Below are 27,340 nucleotides of genomic sequence, written 5' to 3' on the forward strand. Positions count from 1 at the left end.
CTCTCACTGTAAACTTACTTCCTGGAATTCTCATGTCTACATTTATAGGACTGGTCAGCAAGGGCAGTTTTCCTCTGCTCGACTTGGGCGCAGTGAACAGTGAATGTACGTCCCAATGCTGACCATCAGAGCCTGCACAGTGAAATTCTCCCAAGTCCAATCTTACTGAAGGACCCCGCCCCCAACATTATCACCAGTGCTTGGTCCAGAAATGTTTGATGAACAAAGCCACAAACTTTACATAATACATAGCTAAGGACCCCGACCAAGTGGATAGGAACTAAATTGTACCTATTAATTGCAAAAAACAAAATAATGTATTTTAAGTAGAACAGCATTTCCATCCATATGATCTACCGCCACTCTGCCCAATTCCACACACATGCAAAACAAAATGGACTATCTAGACACCTGCAGGAAATCAAGAAAATGAAAACTAACAAAAAGTATCTGCAAGAAAACAATGAAAACAATGTCAGAGCAGATGCTACCAAAGCTATCACAACCAATTAAAAGTCTTTTTATAATGAGATACCCAGAAAACTTCCTGGCTATACTGAGGGGGAGGGCCCACTTCACTTTATCCTAGTGATAAAACAGGCTCATTGTTCAGATTTTCCTAAGTAGAAAGTGGACTTCTAATTACAGACGGTAGATTGAACATACACATTTAGCTCTACTCCCTATGGAAAGCTATTCTAAAATGAGGTGGTATGGCACGCATGAGCACATGCACATATTCGTTTTTCCCCGACAACGGAAAGGAGAAAGAGAATGGAATCAGCGCCAACAAAATTTTGGAAAGCAGACTGGAAAAGAGTAAACGATAGAGTCCACGCATTTTTTTTATATTTTATGTTTTCTCTGCAACCTCTCTGATGAGTGGGAGCCCACGTCTTCTTAATGTTTAGCAGAAGTGAAGAGATTAATCCATTTGAACCCCAACAGTATTCTGGCTTTGCAAGATGAGAGAATTCCTAGTTAAAGCCAAGCCACAGAAAGCTTGGGCCAAAAATGACAACACTGGCCAGGCAAAGCATGGCTTGTTCCTAACAAAGTTTACATTTTATTATGCTATCCTTGACATATAAGGAAGTAGGCATTCAAGCCTTTTTTATAAGCCCAAATGTCTGCTTGGATTTTACTATTTAACCATTTTTAAATGAAAAATGTACTAGGCTAGGTATTGCCGAGTTATCCTAAATACATCATTCTTCAACGTCTAAGACTTCCTTTCTCCTCTATGAAGATTTGCTTACCAACTCCAGCCCATAATAACTTGGCACTTTTGTACTTTTATTTATCTAAACCATAAACAGTACTTTATCAACTATATGCACAGTCTTGTTTCACAGGTAAAGTTTATCTCTGAAAGTAAAATCTATAAGCAACGTTAAGAGGACAAATCATACCTCATACTTTTCTCTTTATCTTCTCAGATAGGAAATCAATATTAGAGGACAAATATTACTTCTAAACTCACAATATATATTTAAATGAATACTATTTTGAGGGCAAATTCATAAAACACTGTGGACATATGACTTCCTTAACTTTCTATTTTTCTTTAAAATTATATACCATCACTAATGAAAGTCAGTAATCAGTCACTAAAATAACTTTTAAGAAGTGAAACTCCAAACTCTTTTTGTCCAGCTTTTTCTACTTTTTCACTTGGAAAAGAAAAACTTGGCATAAATCTGTGAAAACTATAACCTCTTAAAAAACAGTAGTGACTAAAAATGTTAGATTATATAAAGAGGCTGGTATCCAACTTCTAGCCAGATGAGCACACCAAATTTTTCTAACTATCCTTTTAAGAAACTGCCAAATACCATTTCCATTAAAACTTATTTCAAAAACTGTAAGCAGCAAACTTCTATAGGCTAGCAGATTCTCTGTAAACTATTTGCCTAGAATGAATTTCGACATCTGACTCAGACAAGCTTTCTATGCTATAGAAGAAAAGCTTATTAGCGCATTCCTATACAATTCAGTTTAAATTGCTGCTAACAGAAATATGGAAAGAGATCAATGAATATAACAGATCATGATAAGACTCAAGTTTCTTCTCTATGTTCATACCTAGATGACGCATAAAATTAGACAAACTTAGAACAGATTAAAATGGCATATTCTGCAAATATAGCAGTTATGAAATGTAGTTCAGTTAGTAGTTTTGAGGTTATCTCTCTAGAGTTTAAAAAGAAAAAAAAAAAATTCCCAACCATAATATTGTTCTAACAGAGTTGATGCAAAACTCTGTTGCAGAATATAACAAATATAAAAACAGGAATCTGACAGAGCATTTATCAGTACTTTAATCATTTAACCACCTTGCATGAAGAAATTGTTCTTCCGATTAATCCAGTGTTTTTTATAGACTATATTTTATTGTTATATTGCATTCAATCTCTTTAAGATCCAAATATTAGCATATTTTATTACAGTGCTGTAAATAAGGATGATAAATTTTGTGCGTGTTTCCACTAGGCCACAGAGTCTTGATCCTGCTATGGAAAGGATGGAAGGAAAGAATGGCCCCAGCTCAAGCCTCTGTGAAATAAATTAACACTCACAGGTAAAGGCAAGATTCTCATATCTCTGTTCCCTTATTCAAGCTCCTGCACACAATCTCCATAGAAATCTTGGTAGAAGGGGGAATAGGGAGAGAGGATCAAGGAGGAGAATATTTGGCAAAATTTCTTAACAGTTGAGAAATAAAAACTGTCACAAACATCTTTAATTTGCTCAGGAGAAGAGAAGACTGGAAAAGAGACTGGAAATAAAACACTAATGAAAACAGAGGGATTCTCAGCAGAATGGGTTTAACAAAAGATACTTTGTTTTTTGTTGAATGAGAAAGAAATAAAATTACATCTCATCTGATGAACTCTGAAAAGGAGTTTAAATGTTTTAATACCTACTTATGTCAGAGAGCCAGAAAATGTATCTGAACAGATTTTAAAGTACAAATTTTATTCTGAAAATGACTTTTGCCACTACTTCAAATGTTATTCAACCTTCAAATAATTTTCATTCCAAAACAGGAAAAAAGAATTCAAAGATCTGGTTGGTGCCTGGTCTACTACCACCTTCAGGTGAGAGTAAAAACTTATTAAGTGATAAATTACCAAGGAGTTAGCTTGCCTGGCAGCATGTGTGAGAAAGGGGCAGGCAGAGATGGAGGCTGCCTTCAAAATGAAGTCAGGGTGGTTACTCATAGTGAGAAGTTACTTTCAAGTGTCAATTTAATGCTTCCAAAAACCACTGATGTAAGGACAAGAAAGGCAATCTGCAGATTTTGAAACCAAAATGTGGCTGAATTCTTGATTGCTAAGAAATTAAAACCACATCATTCTTTAGTTTGCTCAAGAGAAAAGAGGAGCATGAGAGAAAAAGAGGCAGGAAGTGAGGTGTTAATTATACTCTCCCCTCCAAGCCCAGCCTACCCCCAGCCAGCCAGCCATCTGCCCTGTGGCAGCTCAGATTTGTGTGAAAGAACTCTTCCACTTCTGGGAATCCACATTCCCTCTAGGCCGTGACATCCTGAAGGGCTAAAATCACTCCTTATCCACTTTACTGCATGGCTCTCACGCCTCATCGGTTCATAGCCTTTGTAGAAATTTAATAAATCATTTTCATTTGTTTAAGCCCATGAAGTATTTCTACAGGAAGTTAGCCTACTGTTTCTAAGCACTTATAAAGCAGGGCAGCTGTGGATAGAATTAGTAATATGAGACGGTGGGGGATTACACATACATCCAGACACATATACACACACACACACACACACACACATCCTTCTTTTCTAACTGGAGAGGATGGAGAGAAGAAGTAGGAACATTAGCAAGCAAATGCAAGCATTTAGGTTAGATAAGGATAAAAATTTTATACACATATGAGAAAGCAGAGAGAACTCAACAATTAACTTTTTATGACTAGAGCTAAAGGCAAAGTCCTGTGTTAATGCCCTATAGGGAGAGAGAAGAAAGTTCTTTTTCTCAAGGAACTAACAATCCAGGTGAAGAAACAACAGAAGCATGAGAAAAATCAAACAATAATACAAGAGTTTAGCTGTCGTTCAACACAACAATACAAGAGACTCTTTCACAAGGCAGCGCGTGATTAATTGTCCAATTTTTGGTACAAACCAGTTCAGAAGAAGGAAAAACATCCAGAAAGCTGAATGTAAGCTGGACATTAAAAGATAGGGAGGAATTGTGTGGATGGGGAAACTGAAATGGCAGAGATGATCTGACCAGAACCTTGAAGAAAGGACAGACGATTCAGTGCCTGATTAGAAGACCAATTTGGCGGGCAGGGGAAAACAGAGAAAATCCTACAGTAATACCTCAAAAGACAGTCTGAGGTCATACCTAACAGCATCCTGAATGCCAGCTAATGAGTCTGCTCTGCTCCTGTGAACCTCTCATGTTCTTCATGAGGGGTTCAACTCATGGACCGAAGTGTTCAACTACTCATGTGGCATGGCAGCCTTTTCCCATTTACTAAATAAAAATTACATTATTGGATAGAATTATCACCTTAAATTCCTTTTTTGAGCTAAAGGGATAAATAGACAGTTAGCCAGAGACATTTCATCTGGACCTGTTACTGGAATTTTAAATTGCATATAATATATGCCAATTAAATTGTTCATGGTGCTATTTAAACCATATTTAAATCTAACGCTATTTTGCAGGAGTTTAGAGGGCCACAACTTCCATGTCTTCCACAAGGATGTAGATAGTTAAAACTATTTAACTAGTAAACCTAATAAGGGTCGGTTACAGAAGTCTGAAAGAACGGCCTTGGAGGGTGACAGCAGACATAAACAATCAAATAATAAAACACTCAAAAGCGATGATATCAAATTGGGTTTCTGAGGCCAATATGCTACACAAGAAAGGCGAGAGGACCTTGACACATTCTACTGCCTGATAAATAGTTTTATCAACAGAACACTGACGAAGAGCGCCTACATTCTAATAGCCTTATTCATAACACTGAGAAAAAAATGGCACTGACATCCCTGTGTGGGCAGGAACAATGCCCTCAATTCTCAGACAAAATCAACACGTGGGAACAACTTTCAGATGCCAGAGAAAAATGGGAGCAACTCTAACTCAGAATGAGCATTCACTCATGCTTCCAAAGTCTTACAGGAACTTTCACGTTTATTTTCAGACTTTAAAAATATATATACAAGATTTATCAGCTGTAGTAAAGCCAGTTCAATCCTAGAAATAGAGGAAGCAAATATTTTCATTCTTACTTTGTAATCTGAGAATAGAAGAAAAAAGAGGAAGTGACTTCCCCAAGACATCCAAAGAGTCAAAAGAAAACACAGATCTGCTGACTATATCCAACTAACTCCTACTGTATTTTTCCTTAGAGGAAGGAGCCCTGCTGTTTTAACACATGGAGTATGTAAATTACATCAGTGGCAACATCACAAGAGGCTTCCTATAGCTGAGTCTCTGGAACAAGCATGCAGACTCCAGGAGACTCCTGAAAATTCTTAACATTAAATTCTGGTGCCAAAGGAGTTTGTCACATACCATTGCATAGCTCAATGAGATAAACATAGGCATATCAGAGAACAGAAATTATAAATTTTCATTAAAAAATAATCTTCAAAGTAAAGATTTTTTTCTCAGAAATTATTTGAGATCTCAGTTTATGATCCAGATGATAGACTAGTACAAAATGTAAATTGTAATTTTTACTGACTTTAATGAAAAAAATACTTCACACAAAGATTTGGAACAAATGCATAAAGACTCAGCCTTGCGTCAAAATTAATGCATGGCTTAGCAATAAGCCTATTGTTACATAAGCCAGAAATAACATTAATTAAAGTCAAGCTCATAAATACTGTGTGTGCGAAGCATTTTTATGCACTTAGTATTAACATACACTCTCTTTTTTCAAAAGAATGCAGACTTCAAAGATAACATCGTTTTTTTGAAAACCATGCTGCCACGGCTCCCTGGGCCGTCTTCTCCACTTATGAACCTATTCTCCATTCCTGAGGCTGGAGAATAGGTTCATATGGCCCACAGGAGAAAGAATGTAGAAACAGAGAGCCTGGAAAGGAATAGGGGAGAGGGGGGAAGGGGTGGGGGGAGTAAAGATGGATATATGGTGACCTATCTATTTTAAGGGAATAATCTGTGAAGCAGAGATGATATTAAGACACCAAACAAAAACATCCCTAAGAATTGCTTCTTGATTTAAAAAAATTTTTTCAGTTAATATAGTAACATTGACATTAAACGGTACAAAGGGGTGCTTTTGTTGACCAAAGCTACTGACCGATAACAAAAACAGGAAACTGCCTAACTCTCCCAGTGCTCTAATCACACTGATAAAACCATATCTGTGAAGACCACTGGTGTGTACAGTAACCAAGGCAGTGAATAAAAAAAAAGCTCCCCCCTTAAATTACTGCAGTCATGTTCTAACATCAAATAGCATTCTAGACCTTGCTAGGTCTTGTATACTAATAACTTTACAACCTGTGGTCCATTTCTTCCCAGCTCCTTTTTGCTCTATCAGTCAGTTTTAATCATCTTATCCTGGCATTTGTGGCCTTGTAGAACCTCATCCTACTCTACAACGTCCCTATAAGTCAGGCTGTTCCAACTCCTCAAGACTTCCTATACGGGCCATGCTTCCCTCAACTATTGTAGGTGCCCTGAGCGAAGACATTTAGGCCCTCTTCAGTAGACATGCTATAATCTAAAAACCTAATTGAAAATTAGATACATGTACATAAAGAAAAAAAGCAAGCAATAACTACAGGCATCTAAAAAGCCATGAAAGACATAATTATCATCTTTAATGACAGTAAACAGCTGGAAACAAATCTAATCTCCCCAACCGAATAAAGCAAAAGTATTTATTTCCCACACTGTATTCATTTCCTGAAGTACTTGCAAGGTCATTAACAGTCACAGTTTCCCACAACATACTTCCCCCAACATACATCCCCCCAAGTAGTCCTCAGACACCAGCTTCCCGTACAGAGCTACAGAACGACAGATAAGCCGCATCAGCACATCACCCCATCAATCTAAGGTCAGCGCTGTAACTGGGAAACAAAAGCATGCTCATACCATGTGACGGCTATCCTTTGGGCTCTGCTGCTGAAGAGGAAGTAACAGCAGTCTGATCCGTATCAGACCCATTCTAATGATACTAAGAACTGAAAGAACCCATATGGGTAGGAGAATTGGATAAAGGAGAAATTAATCAAAAGAGGGAATACCACTTATAACGCCTGCATTGTTACAACAACTATTGTGACACTAATAAACTACAGCCTCTGGTCAGATCTACAGTCACTGCCTAGGAGTCCAGTGAACTGTTGGTAGGTAAAATCTGCTATGCAGTCACATCACTTAGGCCTACTCAAATTTTGTTTTGCTTTGTACTTGACAGGGAAAAAAAAGTTTACACAACACTTATATGTTACAAGCTTATTTCAAATTTATCTATTGGCTCAAAAGTTCATTCTTATAATGGCCCATTAACTAATCACTTATTAGCTGAAAAAAAAACCATATGTAAATTAATACAGTCATTGAAATGAAGACTTCTCTGCTTCTCCAACCAATTTAAGTTGGCCCCATAATGGGATAAGAAAATATTAAGAACTGAATGGCAATTAAAAGTACAGTATTTCAAAACTTATGCATACAATAAGAGGTACCTGAGAGGAAAACCAGAGCCATGAAAGCATAAAGCATACATTTTTTTCAAATATTCAAATATTCAACTCAAGAAACTGGGGGAAAAAACAGAATAAACCCAAGGAAAATATAAACAAAATGTTACAAAACAGAAAAGAAACAAAACCAAGCTATTTCATTAAAAGAAAAGATTAAAATGTTCAACGCTATAGCAAGAATGATCAAGAAAGCACAAATCACACAAGAAATTAAAAAGGAATCAAAATCAAAGCTATAAGATGAGAACACTATGAACAACTTCATACCAACAGATTTGTCAAGTTAGATGAAATCGGCAGTTTCGACTAAAAATATGAATTACTAAAAATGATTCCAAAAAAAACAGAAATAGACTACTGGAAAATCAAATCAATGATTAAAGAAAAAACCCCTCCCAACCCTATTCTTCCCAAGACTGTTTGTTTGTTTATTCATTTATTTGTTTTGAGTTTTGGGGGGTTTGTTTTTTTTTGTTTTTTTTAATTTGGCCATGCTGTGCAGCATGTGGGAACTTAGTTCTACAACCAGGAACCAAACCCATGCCCCCTGCATTGGAAGCATGGAGTCTTAAACACTGGACAACCAGGGAAGTCCCCCAAAACAGTTTTAAAGGCAAGTTTTACCAGATTTTCAAAGAACAGTTAAATCCCTAATTTAGCCAAACTTTTCCAGAGAATAACTAAAGGAAAGCAACTTTTACAAGGTTCGTACATAACCCAGATAACAAAATCTGAAGACAATTTGATAAAAGAAAATTAAAGATAATATATGCAAAAACCCTAGATTAGAAATACAAAAGCAATGCCAAATCAGCATGAACAAGTAGTATTTATATTAGGAATTCAAAGACAGCTTCATGTTAGAAAACATGTAAATTACAACATTAACAGATTACAAAAGCATATGATTCTGTTAGTTGATGCAGAAAATACATTAGATAAGACTCACCACCTATTCATGTCTTTCACCGCCTATTTATGAAACTTTCTAGTTTAGTCTCAGAAACTAAGAAAAGAATATCCTTAATCTGAGAAAGAATGCCTATTTTTAAAAATCCTAGAGCAATCTTAGAAACCTGAACAAAATTTATAAAAAAAGATGCTAGCCTCCTGAGTTGTAAATTATAGGATTACTTCCATGTTCTCAATTATGTACCATGCTCTTCCTCTGAGAGGACCATAATTGGCCACCTACTGCCATCAGCCTTAACCACAGGACTTGCTTGGCCAATGAGATGAAAGTGAAAGTGGCACATACTACTTCCAAGCTGAAGTCTCAAGAGCCTTAGTATGGTTCTGCCATGTTTTCTTTTCCCTCTATTATGAGACCAGCATTTCCCAGGTAGAGGATACACCTTTAGTCTTGGTCCAAAAGTCAAGAAGATACGGAGTAGAGCTCACAGCCAACCCACCAAGGGCATATAACATAAGCGAGGAATAAACCACTGTTATTATAAGTCCAGAAGATCTGGAGGTTGTTTTGTTATTGCAGTATAACCTAGTAAAAGTTGACAGTTATCAAATAAATGCTAATTAAAATTTTGAGATGATATTTCACACCATTATGATAGTTTGAAATTAATAATTCTAATTAACAAAAAGTGCTGATGATAATGTGGGAAAATCAAACAATGGTTGCTGGTTGAAATTTCTTTATTTAGTTAGTTAGTTAGTTAGTTGGAATTTAAATTGGCACAACCACTTTGGAGACCACTTTGCCAATATCTGGGAAAAATGAAGAAGTAAAACTGCATCTTAGCAACCTAGCAATTCCATTCCTAGGTGTCTACCCTGAAGAAACTCTTGCACAAGTAAATACGGAGACATATATAACAACATTCACTGAAGCACTGACTGTTATTCTATATAAAAGAAATTGTGCCTCAGCAGGGGTAATAGATAAACTGGGTTAGTCATTCAAAGGAATACTACACAGCAGTTAAATTGAATAAAGTAGATTCACAGGTGATACAAAGACAAATGCAAAGAAAAAGGAGAGATGGGAATAAGACTTTAGCAATATCTTTAATGTTTTATTTCTTTAAAAAAAAAATCTAACACACATGGCTAAATGGTGACATCTGGTTAAAATTTTATGGTAAATACACAACTCTCCTATTATTTCTGTATTTTTGTATTTTTAACTATATCATGACTTTTTTTAAAAGACAGAGAACAAAAATAGATTTAAGGTGTAAAAAAGCACATTGGTCAACCATGAGGTTTGGTAATATAAAGAACTTCAGAGATGACTGGGGCCTTCTAGATTATCTAAGTAATCCTATATTCTAAAAATGAAGTCAATTTCTGGGCCTCAGTTTGACACACAGAGGTTGAATAAATGACTCAAGGTCACATAACAAGTTATCAACAAGTTGGATCTCAACATCTAGACTTCCTAACTTCTGGGATATGTAGGAAAAACAAGGGACATGTGATCAAATACAACATAACTGAGTCAAGTTCAGAACACCATTCTATTGTGTGCTTATCGTCCCTACCCCTACCACTGAGATATACAGTATTAGTCTAAGAGCGTCAGGAATTTTTAATCATCTTTTGCCACTCCTTTTCTCAAAACAACTAACACAGCAGAACAATCGTAACTGAGTCAAATTAAGTTCTACACAACTAATACAACGGTAAAGCTAAAGACCATGAAGCAGTCATATTAGTAGTTTAGCAGTCATCTACTAGTTCAGTAGTTCACGACCTTCACAGTCCAACTGCTGGGGCTGGAATCCTGATTCAACCACTAAGGAGCTATGAAACTTTGGGTGCATTACTTAACCTCTTGAAAGCCTTACATTCCCTCATGGTAAGACTGGGAATACCCATAATAATACCTACCTCATATTACATGAGATAACCCATTCGAAGCTTTTCACATAGTTCTTCAGTAAACATTAGCTATTAGTATACATCACGTAAAGTAATTTAGCTATGAAAAGCAACAAACTCTTTTGATTGTCATAAAGTTATAAGGCATTATTTGCTCTTAAAAAATTACACTGGCTTCGGTCCGCATCAGTGCTAATCAATTATATGCTTTGCAAGAGTGTTTTTTAACTAAATGAAACGAAATAAAAATGAGTTAGTTTTTAAATCATTATGTGTCTCGGAATGAAAACACTTGGGGTTAAACTGCTAAAATTTCATTACTCTGAAATTTCAACCTAGCGCAATGTTTCTCCTCAAGTGAAACACTTATAATGGCCATGGGTAATAGTCACACTATTTCACACCCATCCAGAATGGACACCAGCCAATACACATGACCAGTGCAGCCTGGCAGAACGTCGGCCTGCTTACCCTTAAGGGTCAGGAACTATCGTTTCTAATGGAAATGATGACCCTCTTCTATGTTTTCTTGTTTTGCCTTTTTTTTTTTTTTTAATACAAAATTGGGACAAACTAGCTCACAGTAACACAAAAACCTATTCACTGTGCCAGGCCACAAATGAGGGCAGACGATACTTCTGCTGTCATCCCACACACCAAGATAGCTCTCCTATCAGCTCCCTGTCTCACCTCCAAGTCACAGCTGTACTCGGTGCCATCTAGGAGGGTCACTTTGCACTGGACAGTTTTGGTCTTCTTGCTGGCTTTCTGAGAGGCCTTCTCTGCTTTTAGCTCATTGGTCTGCACTTCCTTGGTCTCCCTTTTTGCTGCTTCATCCAATTTGTCCTCTTGTATCTCCTTTACCCTCTCCTCTTCTCTCTCCTTACTTACTTCTTCAATAGGCTGTTGAGGAAAAAAAATTAAGGTCATACTAAAGGTGACCAATTTGCATAAGATGACACAACTAAAAAGGAAAATCTTTAGGAAGAACTGATTGTCGTAAGCACCGTGAGCCTAAGATTTAAAGACTTCAAAACTTTGCCTGAAAGGATATTTCCCCACATCTTCTTTCCCCAAGTCCACTGCCAATTTCCTCATTTTGCCAATTTGGGAATGTCAGCATTAAGTGAGTAAAAGAAACTATGTCCCAGCAACTACAATCTAAATATCATGTCAAATAATAAAATTTCTAATTATAATTTTGTACCATGGCAAAACCTAGGCTTCATTAGGCAACCAAAATGCACACACATACAAATCTACTTCTTCCTACCCACTGAACACTTAAAGATATAAAAGTGCGTATTACTTAAAAGGAGAGGTGGAAAGGTTCTGAGAGTACCTGTCTAACCCTAAAATGAACAGATATGACTTTTTAATGATCTGCATATACAGAGGATTTTTTTTTTGCTTTATTATTTTGAAAGTTTTAAAAGGAACAACAGGAGAAGGCTGTGGTAGACCCTCCAAGACCCATATCCCAGATACACTAAGCTAAAGCAGTATCTTAATACAAGAAATCTGGAAATGATTCAAAACAAATCCCTTTTGTTAACATGGTTATGCCATCAAGCTTTCACTTCCAGACAATCACTTCTCAAACATACTTGTGTCGCCAGACTGCTCACCAGAGGTTTCTCTTCCTTGACGTCGACCTTAATCTCCTGTTGTTTTCTCTGAGCTGTTTCTTCAGCATCACCCTTGGCCTGCCTTTCTTCTTCAGGAAGAGATTCCTCCTTATCTAAAATCTGCTCTTCCACAACAGCTTGGGTAGGCTCTTTTTTATCTCCGCCATCTTTGGCCACTACTAAGTTATAGGACTTTTGTTTCTTGAGCCACGGGGGTATGAATCGAGAAATCCCCCTGCTCTCAGACGGCTCTCTCTCTTTCTTCTGACGGCGTGGACTACTTTGGCTTTCAGCTGGAGGAGATGACTGTGAACCTTTTTCCTCCTCTGGATCAGAAGACTGATTCTGCTGATTTTCTGCTACTTCTTTCGGTTTCTCCTTGGTTGCATCTGCTACCAACTGGTCAGATTCCTTCTTCACTTCAGACGTGGAGCCCACTTCAGTAGTCATGGTCACAGCTTATTCTACAAACAAAACAAAATCACCAAAGGTTATTCTACAAACTCTCCCAGTTTTAGTTGGAGGCAAGAGGCAGGGTAAGGAAGGCTGGGAAGGGGAATGGCAGAGAGATGATGGGGAGAAAATACATTTAAAAAAAGAAGGTCCAGAAGCACAAGAGAAAATGGAGACTGCCACGCTTGATGTTTAGAATTCTCAATCAGAATCAAAGAACCAAAACCAGCATCACAATAGAATTAACACATTCTGTACAAAGAAAACTTCAAATCATCAAAAGCTCTAGAAAGATTACTTTTGATTTCATCTAGCTATAAACAATAATTCACCCTCAAAATTCAATTTAAGAAAAATTACTTTTCTCTCAACTTGGTATGCTCTACAATATGAAAATGTTACTGATAATGCTAGAAAATTCTGAGACACATTTCACTGCAATTTCACACATTAAAACTAAAATCTAAAAAATGTTAATTATAAAAATGAATTTTAAGTGTTGGCAGCTTAACTGCGAGAAAATTAAATCTGGAACAAAAATGTCTTCTTCTTTGTTCCAATATTAAATCCTATAATTCACCATCACTATTCCAATGCAAAAGTTAGTCTTCTAAGAAAAGTCCTAAAACTATAATCAAAACTCCAAACCTCCATCCCACCCAACTTCACACACAGTTTTCCTGGTATACATGATTTTAAGAAAAATATCTAAGGATCCCAATCTACACCAAATGAAGACATCACAGGGGTGGAGAGAAAATGCATCTAATAATCCTATAACAACTAATGAAAACAAAATTGAAAGAAATTAGATCTCAAAGTAACTGGTTGTCTAAATTTTACACAAGCTAAGAGGGACTTCTGAAGTAGAGTAGCACCACTGACATAAAAAAAACCATAGGGAGGCACATGAAAAGATGCTCAACATCATTAATCAGAGAAATGCAAATTAAAACCACAATGAGGTATCACCTCACAGCTGTCAGAATGGCGATCTTCAAAAAGAACACAAATGACAAATGTTGGTGAGGATGTGGAGAAAAGGGAATCCCCTTGGTGGGAATGGAAATTGGTGCAGCCAATGTGGAAAACAGCATGGAGGTTTCTCAATAATATAAAAGTAGAACTACCATATGATCTGGTATACATCCAAAAAAACAAAAACACTAATTTGAAAAGACACACACACCCCAATGTTCATAGCAGCATTATTTACAATTACCAAGACACGGAAGCAACCTAAGTGTCCATCAACAGAAGAATGGATAAAGAAGATGAAGTGTATATAGACAATGGAATACTCCTCAGCCATAAAAAAGAATGAAATTTTGCCATTTGCAAAACATGAATGGATTTGGAGGGTATTAAGCCAAGTGAAATAAGTCAGACAGAGAAAGATAAATACTGCATGATATCACTTATACATGGAATCTAAAAAATAAAAGATTAGTGAATATAACAAAAAAGAGACAAAGAGAGTAGCACAGACACATATATACTACCAGCTGTAAAATAGATAGCCAGTGGGAAGTTGTTGTATAACAAAGGGAGTTCAACTCCAGGATGGAAGATGCCTTAGAGGACTGGGACGGGGAGGGTGGGGGGGACTCGAGGGAGGGTGGGGGGGAGAGGCGAGGGAGGGAGGGAATACGGGGATATGTGTATAAAAACAGATGACTGAACTTTGTGTACACCCCCAAAATAATAAATAAATAAAATTTAAAAAAATTAAAAAAATTTAAAAAGACAGATTCACAGACACAGAGAACAAACTAGTGGTTACCAGTGGGGAGAGGAAGAGGGGGAGGGGCAGGACGGGGTAAGGGATTAAGAAGTACAAACTATTATGTATAAAATAAGCTACAAGGATGTGCTGAACAACAAAGGGAATATAGCCAGTATTTTGTAACAACTATTAATAGAACATAACCTTTAAAAATTGTGAATCACTATGTTGTACACCTGTAACTTACCTAATACTGTACATCAACTATACTTCAATTTAAAAATGAAAAGAAGTTTTTAAAATAAAAAACAGTAGGCAGGGACGGCAGACACAGCACACTGCCTCCTCTCTTGCCAATGATTAAAGTACTCAAAGGCCTGGCGCCCTGAACAATGGAAAAGTTCACAGCTATCTTCAAAAGTGGTACAAACCTGAAAAGTTCAAAAAATAAAGTACACTTGATTTTTCTTTTTTTAAAAGATTTATTGAAATATAATTCACATACCATAAAATTCACCCTTTTAAACTGTATAGTTAATGATTCTAAGTATACCCAAAACGTTGTGCAACCATCACCACTATCTAATCCTAGAATATTTAATCATCCAAAAAAAGGACCCTGTATCATTAATAGTTACTCTCTATCCTCCCCTTCCTGCAGCCCGTGAAAATCACTAAACTATTTTCGGTCTGTATAGATTTGCCATTTCAAATAAATGGAATCATACAATATGTGGCATTTTCACTCAGCATAATGTTTTCCAGGTCCATCCATGTTGCGCCATGTATCAGTACTACACTTGTTTCTTAAAATATTATTCACAGCCTTCTGCAAATTATATATCTGATAAGAATCCAGCATCCAAAATATATAAAGTACTCTTACAACCCATCAATAAAGACCAAAAGACAATTTTTTTTAATGAGCAAAGGACCTGAGTAAAATTTCTCCAAAGAAAAAGTAACCAATAAGTGCTTGAAAGGATACTGAACATTATTAGTCATTAGGGAAATGCAAATCAGAACCACTATGAGATACACTTCACATCCGCTAGTATGGCTATAATCAGATACAAGTAGGAACAAGTAGTGGTGAGATTATTGGAAAATTTGGAACTCTCAACATTGCTGGCAAGAATATATAATGGTAAAAGGAATCCAAATTGGAAAAGAAGAAGTAAAATTGTCACTCTTTGCAGATGACATGATATTATACATAGAAAACCCTAAAGACTCTACCAGCAAACTGCTAGCACTAATTGATGAATTTAGTAAAGTAGCAGGATACAAAATTAATGTGCAGAAATCCCTTGCATTCCTATACACTAACAATGAAAAAACAGAAAGAGAAATTAAGGAAACTCTCCCATTCACCATTGCAACAAAAAGACTAAAATACCTAGGAATAAACCTGCCTAAAGAGGCAAAAGATCTGTATGCAGAAAACTTTAAGACATTGATGAAAGAAATCAAATACGACACAAACAGATGGAGGGACACACCATGTTCCTGGATTGGAAGAATCAACATCGTGAAAATGACTGTACTACCCAAAGCAATTTACAGATTCAATAGAATCCCGATCAAATTACCAATGGCATTTTTCACAGAACTAGAGCAAGAAATCGTACGATTTGCATGGAAACGCAAAAGACCCCAAATAGCCAAAGCAATCTTGAGAAGGAAAGATGGAGTTGGTGGAATTAGGCTTCCTGACTTCAAACTATACTACAAGGCCATAGTGATCAAGACAGTATGGTACTGGCACAAAAATAGAAAGGAAGATCAATGGAATAGAATAGAGAACTCAGAAGTAAGCCCAAACACATATGGGCACCTTATCTTCAAGAAAGCAGGCAAGAATATACAATGGAGAAAAGACAGCCTCTTCAATAAGTGGTGCTGGGAAAACTGGACAGCAACATGGAAAAGAATGAAATTAGAACACTTCCTAACACCATACACAAAAATAAACTCCAAATGGATTAAAGACCTAAATGTAAGGCCAGACACTATAAAACTCCTAGAGGAAAACATAGGCAGAACACTCTATGACATACATCAAAGCAAGATCCTTTTGGACCCACCTCCTAGAATCATGGAAATCAAATCAAGAATAAACAAATGGGACCTCATGAAACTTAAAAGCTTTTGCACACCGAAAGAAACCATAAACAAGACTAGAAGGCAACCCTCAGAATGGGAAAAAATAGTTGCCTACGAAACAACGGACAAAGGATTAACCTCCAAAATATACAAGCAGCTCATGCAGCTTCATACCAAAAAAGCAAATAACCCAATCCACAAATGGGCAGAAGACCTAAAGAGACATTTCTCCAAAGAAGACATACAGATGGCCAACAAACACATGAAAAGATGCTCAACATCACTCATCATCAGAGAAATGCAAGTCAAAGCCACAATGAGGTATCACCTCACACCAATCAGAATGGCCATCATCACAAAATCTGGAAACCACAAATGTTGGAGAGGGTGTGGAGAAAAGGGAACTCTCCTGCACTGTTGGTGGGAATGTAAGTTGGTACAGCCACTATGGAAAACAATTTGGAGGTTCCTTAAAAAACTACAAATAGAACTACCATATGACCCAGTAATCCCACTCCTGGGCATATACCCAAAGAAAACCATAATCCCAAAAGAAACATGTACCATAATGTTTATTGCAGCACTATTTACAATAGCCAGGACATGGAAGCAACCTAAATGCCCATCAACAGATGAATGGATACAGAAGATGTGGCATGTATATACAATGGAATATTACTCAGCTATAAAAAGGGATGAGATGGAGCTATACGTAATGAGGTGGATAAACCTAGAGTCTGTCATACAGAGTGAAGTAAGTCAGAAAGAGAAAGACAAATATTGTATGCTAACTCACATATACGGAATCTAAAAATGGTACTGATGACCTCAGTGACAAGACAAGAACAAGGACGCAGATGCAGAGAATGGACTGGAGAACTCGAGGTTTGGAGGGGCGGGGGGTGAAGGGGAAGCTGAGACGAAGTGAGAGAGTAGCATGGACACATATATACTACCAACTGTAAAATAGACAGCCAGTGGGAAGTTGCTGTATAACAAAGGGAGTTCAGCTCGAGGGTGGATGATGCCTTAGAGGACTGGGACGGGGAGGGTGGGGAGGAGTCGAGGGAGAGAGGGAATACGGGGATATGTGTATAAAAACAGATGATTGAACTTGGTGTACCCCCAAAAAAATAATAAATAAAACGAAGAAAAAAAAAAGAATATATAATGGTATAGCCACTTTGGAAAACAGTTTGGCAGTTCCCCAAAAAGGAGCTGGAGGAGTGGGGGTATAGAGAAATGAAGAGCATGCTGCTTAAAAACCACAGCACGAACACTTCACCCAGACTAGTAGAAGAGAGTCATTAGGGAAGCCTTCCTGCGAAAGCTGACATTTGAGTTGCTTTAAAATAATGAGTATTCATTACTCACACACAAGAATCAAAATGGGAAGCATGTGTCAGGCATAGGCAAGTGTGTAGAAAGATGAGAATATTCCTCCTGCAGGAAACTACAAGTACTGAACAACAACACACTGTACAAGTGAAGGGCGCCTGTGAGTGGGGATGTGACAAAAGGAGGATGGTGAACTGGTGCTGATGAAGTAGGCAGAAGCTAGAACATAAAAGGTTTTGCATGTCATGCTAAGAAAGGTCTGGAGGTGATTTAAACGCAATGAGAAGTCATATAAGCACTTTAAGCAGAGGAGTAAAGTAATCAAATTCACATTTAGGATAGTCCAACCTTGCTGTAAAGGACAGGATGAGAGAAAAGAATGAAACAGAAAGGCATCCAGGAGGCTGGTGCTATAATCCAGCCATGAGAAGATAGTGGTCTGTACTCTGGAGGAAGCAGTGAGGTATAGGATAAGAAATGAATGGAAGAACTTCCTAGGTGGCACAGTGGTTAAGAATCCACCTGCCAACGCAAGGGACACTGGTTCAATCCCTGACCCAGGAAGATCCCACATGCTGAGGAGCAACTAAGCCCGTGTGCCACAACTATTGAGCCTGAGCTCTAGAGCCCACGAACAACAACTACTGAGCCCATGTGCCGCAACTGCTGAAGCCCATGTGCCTAGAGCCCGTGCTCTGCAACAAGAGAAGCCACCACAATGAGAAGCCCACACAGCACAATAAAGAGTAGCCTCTGCTCTCCGCAACTAGAGAATGCCCTTGTGCAGCAACGAAGACCCAATAGTCAATAAATAAATAAATAAATAAATAAGAAAGGAATCGAATGGTAAAGACAAAGACTGCACATAATGTGGTGTCTAACTGAAAACAGCGAGTCAAAGTGAAGAAAGAGTCCAGGAAAAGTTCTAGTTCATGAGAGACCAGGGTGATGACAGAACCATCCCTGGAAATAGGGAACACAAGGAAAAGATGGTCTGGCTGACACAAACTTGATTTTTAGTTCACTGTGACTGAGAAGCCTGTGGAGGTGTTCAGTTGGCCACCTGACACACAGGTCTTGAAGGGAGACCAGATACGCACTAGAGATACAGATTTGGGAGCTGTCATCACATGAGTGACGGCTAAAAGCACAAGTGATATTGACACCACCTACAGAAAAAGTATAATTTGAGCTTCGAGGGCCCTGAAGAGAACCCTTATAACCACCAACATGTAAATGCCAGGCAGAGGGAAAAGGCACAAGGGTGAGAAGAAATACACAGTGAGACAGTGAGATCAGGGGACAGTAATGTCCTTGAGGGTAATGCTACAAAAGAAGGTAGAGTTAGGTAACTACAACACATACATGTCCAATCTTACACCTTATTCTTATGCACTTAAAAGTTCAAAATTATGTCTTCCTAAGACCTTTACATGAGTACTTGAACTGGCTCCATATGGCACAGAAAATCTGTGTTCCTTCTTTAAGGTACCATTTTCCAGGTACCAATTAAGTGGAAAATATTATTTACATTGATCATGAGATGACCAAAGTTGACTTGTAACTCTCTAATTACATTTTGAGAGCTGAATCAACATCCTGGTGAAAATTAAAACAAAAATGCCTCACACTTGTCTGAGCTAACCAAGATAACTGGCAGCTCTCTAACTACTTTGGCTGTGAGAAACAATCTGGAGACTGATCAACTAAAGCTGATTTGGGGTCAAAATATTTCAGAAGCAATGAAATATAAAACTAAGTTTTCCATTATGTTAAAAGCATTAATATTTACATTTTAATCATAAGATCTATCACTTACTGCTTACTGGGTCAGACATCATGTGTATGATTTCTGCTTCTCACAACATCCTACAGGGTAGATATTAGCCCCGTTTTGCGGTAATAAATTGAAGAATAGAAGTTAAGTGACTTGTCCAAGGCCACTGAACGGAGGACCACACAACTGTACACCTGTATTTTGTAATGCAGTCACAACTCCATTGTGTATGAAAGATCGAATCAACCAGAGCCCTTGGCTTAGTCCTCAAAGAAGATTCATGCCAGTCTGTCAAAACGACTGCACTACAACATGAATCTATTCTGTGATTTGCTACAATCAGCAGCCCCCACCAAAGAAGAAATTTACAGATGAGTTCCCATCACAAATATCATATTTGAAGGTTATTACCTGGTCATGCAATCAACTGAGCTGATGGATCAAAACCAAAGACAAGGTGCTACCACACACAAAGAGCAGAGAGAAACCACACCACTAAGTCTCATAAAGCAGTCCTCCTCAATCACGACTGTATTCGCAAGACTTCTAAGTTTTAAGAACTTCAGAGCTGAGCTGTGTTGCCCATGCAAAGGGAGATTACAAGATAAAATACAATGGCAATGGCTAATGGACTGTAAATATTCAACAATAAGGGTGGATATAATTTATGTAAATAAGTATGTTCTAAAAATAGTTTCAAGCGATCAACAGTGTTTAAATGAAACCTAAACATTACCTTCTTTGTTGACAAAATGGTTTCTTGAGCAAATTACCACCATCAAGAAAACATGATTACAGCACATCCGTTCACCATAATTATCAGGCCTGTACCGCTCAGAGTTTCAAATGTGGATAAGCCTTTGAATACCGTTGCCCACTAAATGGAAACTCCTGCAGTGGAACACAAGCCCTCTACTAAAATGAAAGCCCCCTGAGGGCTGGGATCTTAGGATCTTTCTTTTTTTCACTGCTATGTTCCCAGCATCTTGATTGGCACATAAGGGGCACCAGATAAATATTTACTGAAGTGTTGTGAAATCATCTGGCCTAATACCCTCATTTTATCTTATCAACAAGGAAACTGAGGCTCAGAAAGACTAGGAGATTTGCCTGAGATCACAAAGCCAGGTGGGCGAAGCCAAAACCAGAAAGAACTAGTTTCCCAAACTCAAGCAATGCTCATTCCACTAAGCTTTAATTACAAACACCTAAAATCCATCATTAGTATAGTTATATAATACACTCAGTAAAGACCTCTCTACTTAGCAACCAAAAGGAACACTGCTGTGAACTGCCAGCCCATTAGACAGTCATGTGGTTTTGACACAATTACCATGTTGGCATGCTCCATCTGGGTTGATAAAACTGTTCATTATTGTAACAGCTCCATGAGAAAAAGCACGCATCATTTAACACACAACCAAGCAGAAAACCATCATCAATAGAGGATCAGCACTGGTTAGGTAAGGAGCTCTGTTATGCGAAACTATTCTTTTCTCTGATGTTTAAAAAAGGAGGTAAGTTCCAAGGAGCTGTCACTACCACTAGCCTAAACTATCTACCCAGTAACAGCATGCTACTGAAAACAGTGGCCCTCAATCAAAGTACAAGAGCAAAGCCAAGCAAGAAGATACACGACTCTAGACACTCATACAAAGAACTTCAAGCAAGAAGTTCATGCTAATTATTGGGTCCAGATGTTTCCTTAAAACCTTCAGAGAACCATCGCTACTCTAAGAGTCCTCACTGCTAATAAAATCTCTGTGCCTGGGAACAGGGTAGGTGCTGCCTCCTGCTGAGTGACTCCCATCCTCTGCTGAGATCACAAGCAACAGGGCGCCTGTGATTTCTATCAGTAGAGCTCAATCCACTTGCTGGAGGACTCAAGATTTACAAAATGGGGAAATATGCATATCTAAATATGAAAATGGTAGTACAGGTATGGAGAGAGGCTTTCCTTTGAACTCAGACAGGAACAAAACTGTGCAACAAATAACAATTAAAAAATATTGGCAATATGTACACAGTTTCACTTTGCTCATTTTCCAGTCCCATAAATCCTTTTTCCATCATTGTGACTGGGCAGAGGATATGGTGAGCCACTTTCTGATACCCACAATCACTTGCTTACGTTCACCTCCCCAAACAGCCTGTATCCCAAGAAAAGGTCTTTTAATACTCCCACCACCTTCCCTGAAAGCACCGAATGTGAGAAAAACAAAACAGAACCTCAATAAAGGAATGATTCAGCAGCCACCTAACTCCACTTAGGAAGTAATAAAAGTGATGCTTCTCAAATAATAGCCAACCTGTTTTGGAGGGAAAAGGAGGAGGAGGAGGAAAGAGGAAAAAGAAATATCTGGAGATGGAGAAGGAATAACAAAAACAAGCAGACAGAGAGCCGACTGCGAGTAATTCCTCTCCCTTGTAGGTTTATTTTTCTTAAGTGTCAAAAGGTCTAGAAAATACTATATCCCACATCCAAATAAGTACAACTACATTCCAAAGGGACTATTTGTTAGTTTAAATTATCTACACAGTGAGGATAAACGAGTTATTTTTCGAATAATTCAATGCTGCCCACCCTAGTTACCTTAATAACACATTGTATCACTTATCTGGTTTCTTTTAAAGGGTAAAGGACCCATAAGAGAGACAAAACTATTTCTGTAAAGATATAAGCACACATCTGGTTCAAATTAAACCCACATATACAAAAGATAGGAACTGTAGCCCTCTGCTAATTCAGGTCTAGGCAGGATCAGGTTACATTCAGAGCATGAATTTCCTCCACCCTTTCTACTTTTCCAGGGAACTCAAATTTGGTGCAGCTCTTCTCGCTTCTTCTACACGCGTGCCAGCGGAGGCTGGCTCCAGGTCAGGCCACAAGGGAATGGTCTGCTGGTCTAGGGCAGTCATGGTAGCTTCCCTTCCCTTTGCCAAAAAGACATGTAAAAAGTCTGTTGGTGGATTCCTGGGGAAAGAGTTCCCCTTCTAAAAACGCCAGGAGAAGGCCCCTCTTCCTCCTCTGAATATTATATACATGATTCCTAGAAATGCTGTTACCATCTTGAATAATCCATGAGGGCGAAAGGCCTAAAGACAAAGTGACATAAAGGAGAGGGCGCTGGCGAGACAGTTACAGAGAAGACGACCGGCCCGCTCGCGGCACATGCTACACGTGGCCAGGTCCTGCATTTGAGCTTCCTGTTATGTGAGATAACATACTCCCCTATGGTTTAAACAATTAAGCCAGGGGTTCAGTTACTTGCAGCCTCTTTTAAACTCTACGTATGCTGAGGCAAGCCTTAGAAAATAAGCCCTAAGAAACCGGCAGCACATATAGAACCATCTCGGGTAATTATTACTCCCCACTGGATTTTATGGCCCTCATGCCTAAAAGCCACGGTTGCTGAAATGTTCCACTTTTTTTCAGATGCTCAATTTTTAAAAACCTAGTATTTGAGTTAACATTAGTGAGAGAAATCATTAATTCTTCAATTTAACAACTCTAAATAAAAATGAAACAAATAAACTATCTTAGAGTTCAAAGTATAAGATTCCCCTTCTTTATGTATTTGAGAGGAGGGTATCAGATACCAAGGCATTATTCTCCACAATGTCCAAGTCCAATAACACCCAAGATAAGTGCTAACAATCTTACTTGTTAAAAGCAAGTCCCTGCTGTTCTCACTAAGAATCAAGTCAAGAAAGAAATCTGGGGGCTTCCTGGGTGGCACAGTGGTTAAGAATCCACCTGCCAGTGCAGGGGACAGGGGTTCAATCCCTACTCCAGGAAGATCCCACACGCCGCGAAGCAACTAAGCCCACATGCCACAACTACTGGGCCTGCACTCTAGGGCCTATAAGCCACAACTATTGAGCCCGCGTGCCACAACTACTGAAGCCTGTGCACCTAGAGCCTGTGCTCCGCAACAAGAGAAGCCACAGCAACGAGGAGCCCACACACCGCAGCGAAGAGGAGCCCCCACTCTCCACAACTAGAGAAAGCCCGCATGCAGCAACAAAGACCCAATGCAGCCAATAAATAAATAAATAAATATTTTTTAAAAAAAAATAAAAAAGAAGAATCCGCCTGCCAATGCAGGGGACACGGGTCCGATCCCGGCTCCAGGAAGATCCCACATGCCTCGGAGCAACTAAGCCCGTGCGCCACAACTATTGAGCCTGAGCTTTAGAGCCCATGAGCCACAACTACTGAGCCCATGTGCCACAACTACTAAAGCCCATGTGCTTAGAGCCTGTGCTCCACAACAAGAGAAGCCACCACAATGAGGAGCCTGCATACCACAATGAAGAGTAGCCCCTGCTTGCCCCAACTAGAGAAAGCCCACACACAGCAACAAAGACCCAATGCAGCCAATAAATAAATTATTTTTTTTAACTATTCCAAATGACTTTTTTAAAAATTTTTTAAAACTTTTTATTGGACTATATTTGCTTTACACTCTTGTACCAGTTTTTGAGGTACACCAAAGTGAATCAGCTGTATTTATACATATATCCCCATATCCCCTCCCTCCCGCGACTCCCTCCCCCCTCCCTGTCCTGGCCCTCTAAGGCATCTCCCATCATCAAGTTGATCTCCCTTTGTTATACAGCAACTTCCCACTAGCTATCTATTTTATAGTTGGTAGTATAAATATGTCTATGCTACTCTCTCATCTCGTCCCAACTTCCCCTTTGCCCCTCACCCCAGCCCCGTGTCCTCAAGTCCATTCTCTACTTCTGTATCTCCACTCTTGCCTGTCACTGGGTTCATCAGTACCATTTCTTCAGTTTCCATACATATGTGTTAGCATACAGTCTTTGTTTTTCTCTTTCTGGGAGAAAATACTTGCCAACGAAGCAATGGACAAAGGATTACTCTCCAAAATATACAAGCAGCTCATACAGCTTAATACCAAAAAAGCAAATAACCCAATCCACAAATGGGCAGAAGACCCAAACAGACATTTCTCCAAAGACGACATACAGAAGGCCAACAAACACATGAAAAGATGCTCAACATCACTAAATATTAGAGAAATGCAGGTCAAAGCCACAATGAGATATCACCTCACACCAGTCAGAATGGCCATCATCAAAAAATCTAGAGACAATAAATGTTGGAGAGGGTGTGGAAAAAGGGAACTCTCCTGCACTGTTGGTGGGATTGTAAGCTGGTACAGCCACTATGGAAAACAGTTTGGAGGTTCCTTAAAAAACTAAAAATGGAACTACCATATGACCCAGCAATCCCACTACTGGGCATATACCCAGAGAAAACCATGATCCAAAAAGAAACAAGTAGCATAATGTTCACTGCAGCACTATTTACTATAGCCAGGACATGGAAACAACCTAGATGCCCATCAACAGATGAATGGATAAAGAAGATGTGGCACATATATACAATGGAATATTACTCGGCCATAAAAAGGAATGAAATTGAACTATATGTCATGAGGTGGATAGACCTAGAGTCTGTCATACAGAGTGAAATAAATTTACTTTTTAAAAAAGAAGAAAACAAAGAAAAGAAATCTGTGCCAGGCAAAGTCTTCTCCACAAGCAATTAGGGTCATCCTAGGAATAGATGCCCTTTCCTGGAGCTGAACATACCAGAGGCTGTGCATAAACCATCAGGGATCCCCAGATTGCACACCATCATTCTCATAATCAAAATGCACAGAAACCTTGTCATACTGGCCGCTCCAACAGCTCACCCTCAACCAAGGTGACACAGACATCCTGAACACTACTGGTTCTGCATTAATCAACTATGCACATTGAGTCGTATGGTCAGAGTTATTGATGAACTGTGTCTGCTCAAATTCCTTCTCTCAGGTGGGGCCCTGATTTTTGTAAAGGCCAGAGCTGGAGCCACATTCTTTGTGTGCGATGCTAACTAATATTTGGATAAAATAACATAATGGTTTGGAGATGAAGTCTGGGAACTAAATAGACCAGAATTAGAATTCTAGCTCTGTCCCATACCAGCCACGTAACCATGGACAAGTTATCTAGCCTCACTTAGCCTCAGTTTCCTCATAAGCAAAATGGGGATATTAATACATACCCACCAGGTGGCTCTAAAGGTTAAGTTAGATGCTATACATAAAGTGCCAGGCATAGAATAAATTCATAATAAATGGCGAGCCACTGCCATCATCTAGGGATTCTATAAAAGAAGGGACTATATCTGTTTCTTCATTAAACACAGTAATAGTATTAATAGTAAGAACAGAAATAGCAATAAATAATAGCATCAGCTCTTGGCTGAGCACTGCTCTAGAGACCCTGCATATAGCCATTCCTTTAATTCACAACTCTTTGAGGCAGGAACTGAAATCACTCCCACGCTGCACATGAAGAAGGTAAAAGGAGGATGAATAACACGAGCAGAGCTGCACAAGTGATAAATGCAAGAGCCAGGGTGCACAGCCAGACCGTCCAGCTCCAGAGACTTCACGCAATCCTGCCACCCATCACAGGCAACTTCACTGCTGCATAACCAGCACCAAGCATAACGCCTTCAAGTTCATTATTTGTTGAAAAACAAAAATCAATAAACTATTAACTATCATTTGGTAGTTTACAATCCTAAGCAGCATGTTCTAACTGAGCCCTTGATAAGTTTTACCCACTTTCAGGATGGGGGTTATATCAGTATCGCAGCCCCTTCTTTCAAAACAAATGTTCTCTGAGGACTTTCATAGCGTATGTACCAGACATCAGCAACACAGACGGAAGAAGCCTACTCCCAGCCTAGGGGGGGACAGAGGTAGCAATATTAACATTAACATATACTTAAACCACTTGTCAGCAACAAAGACCCAATGCAGCCAATAAACAAATAAACAAATAATTTTTTTAAGTGGCTACAGGATGAGTACAGAGTTAACAGGGAAAAAAGAAATACAAGGGACGCATGAACCCATGCAAAGATGCTTACCACACTCACAGTACAATAAATACAAGCTAAAAATTTAGAATGGAAAAATCCAAAAGCTTAATCATGTAATCATTGAGCAAGACTATGGGAATAGAGGCATTCTCAGATAATTGTCAGTAAAAGAGTAAATTGGTACAGATCCAATGGAAGGTGATTTGCCAACAGCTATCAAAATTCCAAACGTGTACACATTCTACACCAGTTATTCTGCTTGTGGGAATGTATCCCACTGATACATCTGAACGTACGTGAAATAATTATGTACGGATGATTCACTATAACACTGCTTATAACAGCAAAAGATCAATGTCCATCAACAGGAGACACCCTGCTACATTCATAGGACAGAATACTACGCAGCTATAAAATAAAAAAGTTTCCATCCCTGTTACAGAAATATCTCCAAGTTACACTGTTAAATACTAAAAGCAAGACTCAGATAGTACATATGATATGCTACGGGTTGAAAGCAAAGTGTGTGGGAAGTATAAATATGGGAACCCACATGCACATATGGGAACCCACATGCACCTCTGCCTGTACATGCAAAAAGAAAACAGCAGTGACTATGGGGAGCGGTGGCCGACACTGGGTAGATGAGGCACAGAGGTTTTCACTGAGCAGAGGTTTGTACAAACTGAAGCACTTAAACACTTTATGAAGAGAACAATACTTATGCATTAAAATATCTTACGCATTAAGTGAACTCAGCACAACTGGTCGGCTTCCTCGGAGACAATCCAAATGTCACACTGCCACAGGTGATGCTGTCACC

At 38.6% G+C, this 27,340-nt stretch overlaps 1 protein-coding gene across 11 annotated transcripts in view; it reads right to left on the reverse strand.

Moving 5' to 3' along the window:
• EPB41L2 (erythrocyte membrane protein band 4.1 like 2) overlaps nt 1-27,340 on the reverse strand; it is a 209,406-nt gene that overhangs the window by 91,981 nt on the left and 90,085 nt on the right. For all 11 annotated transcript variants that reach the window (XM_057738367.1, XM_057738374.1, XM_057738365.1 and 8 more), the window contains 2 exons: nt 12,208-12,671; nt 11,270-11,482 (listed from right to left, as the gene is read on the reverse strand). In XM_057738367.1, coding sequence (XP_057594350.1) covers nt 11,270-11,482; nt 12,208-12,657 — 663 coding nt within the window. In that variant the 5' untranslated portion in view covers nt 12,658-12,671. The remainder of the gene's footprint in view (nt 1-11,269; nt 11,483-12,207; nt 12,672-27,340) is intronic.

The sequence above is a fragment of the Hippopotamus amphibius genome, chromosome 6, assembly GCF_030028045.1.
Source record: "Hippopotamus amphibius kiboko isolate mHipAmp2 chromosome 6, mHipAmp2.hap2, whole genome shotgun sequence".
Classification (NCBI taxonomy): domain Eukaryota; kingdom Metazoa; phylum Chordata; class Mammalia; order Artiodactyla; family Hippopotamidae; genus Hippopotamus; species Hippopotamus amphibius.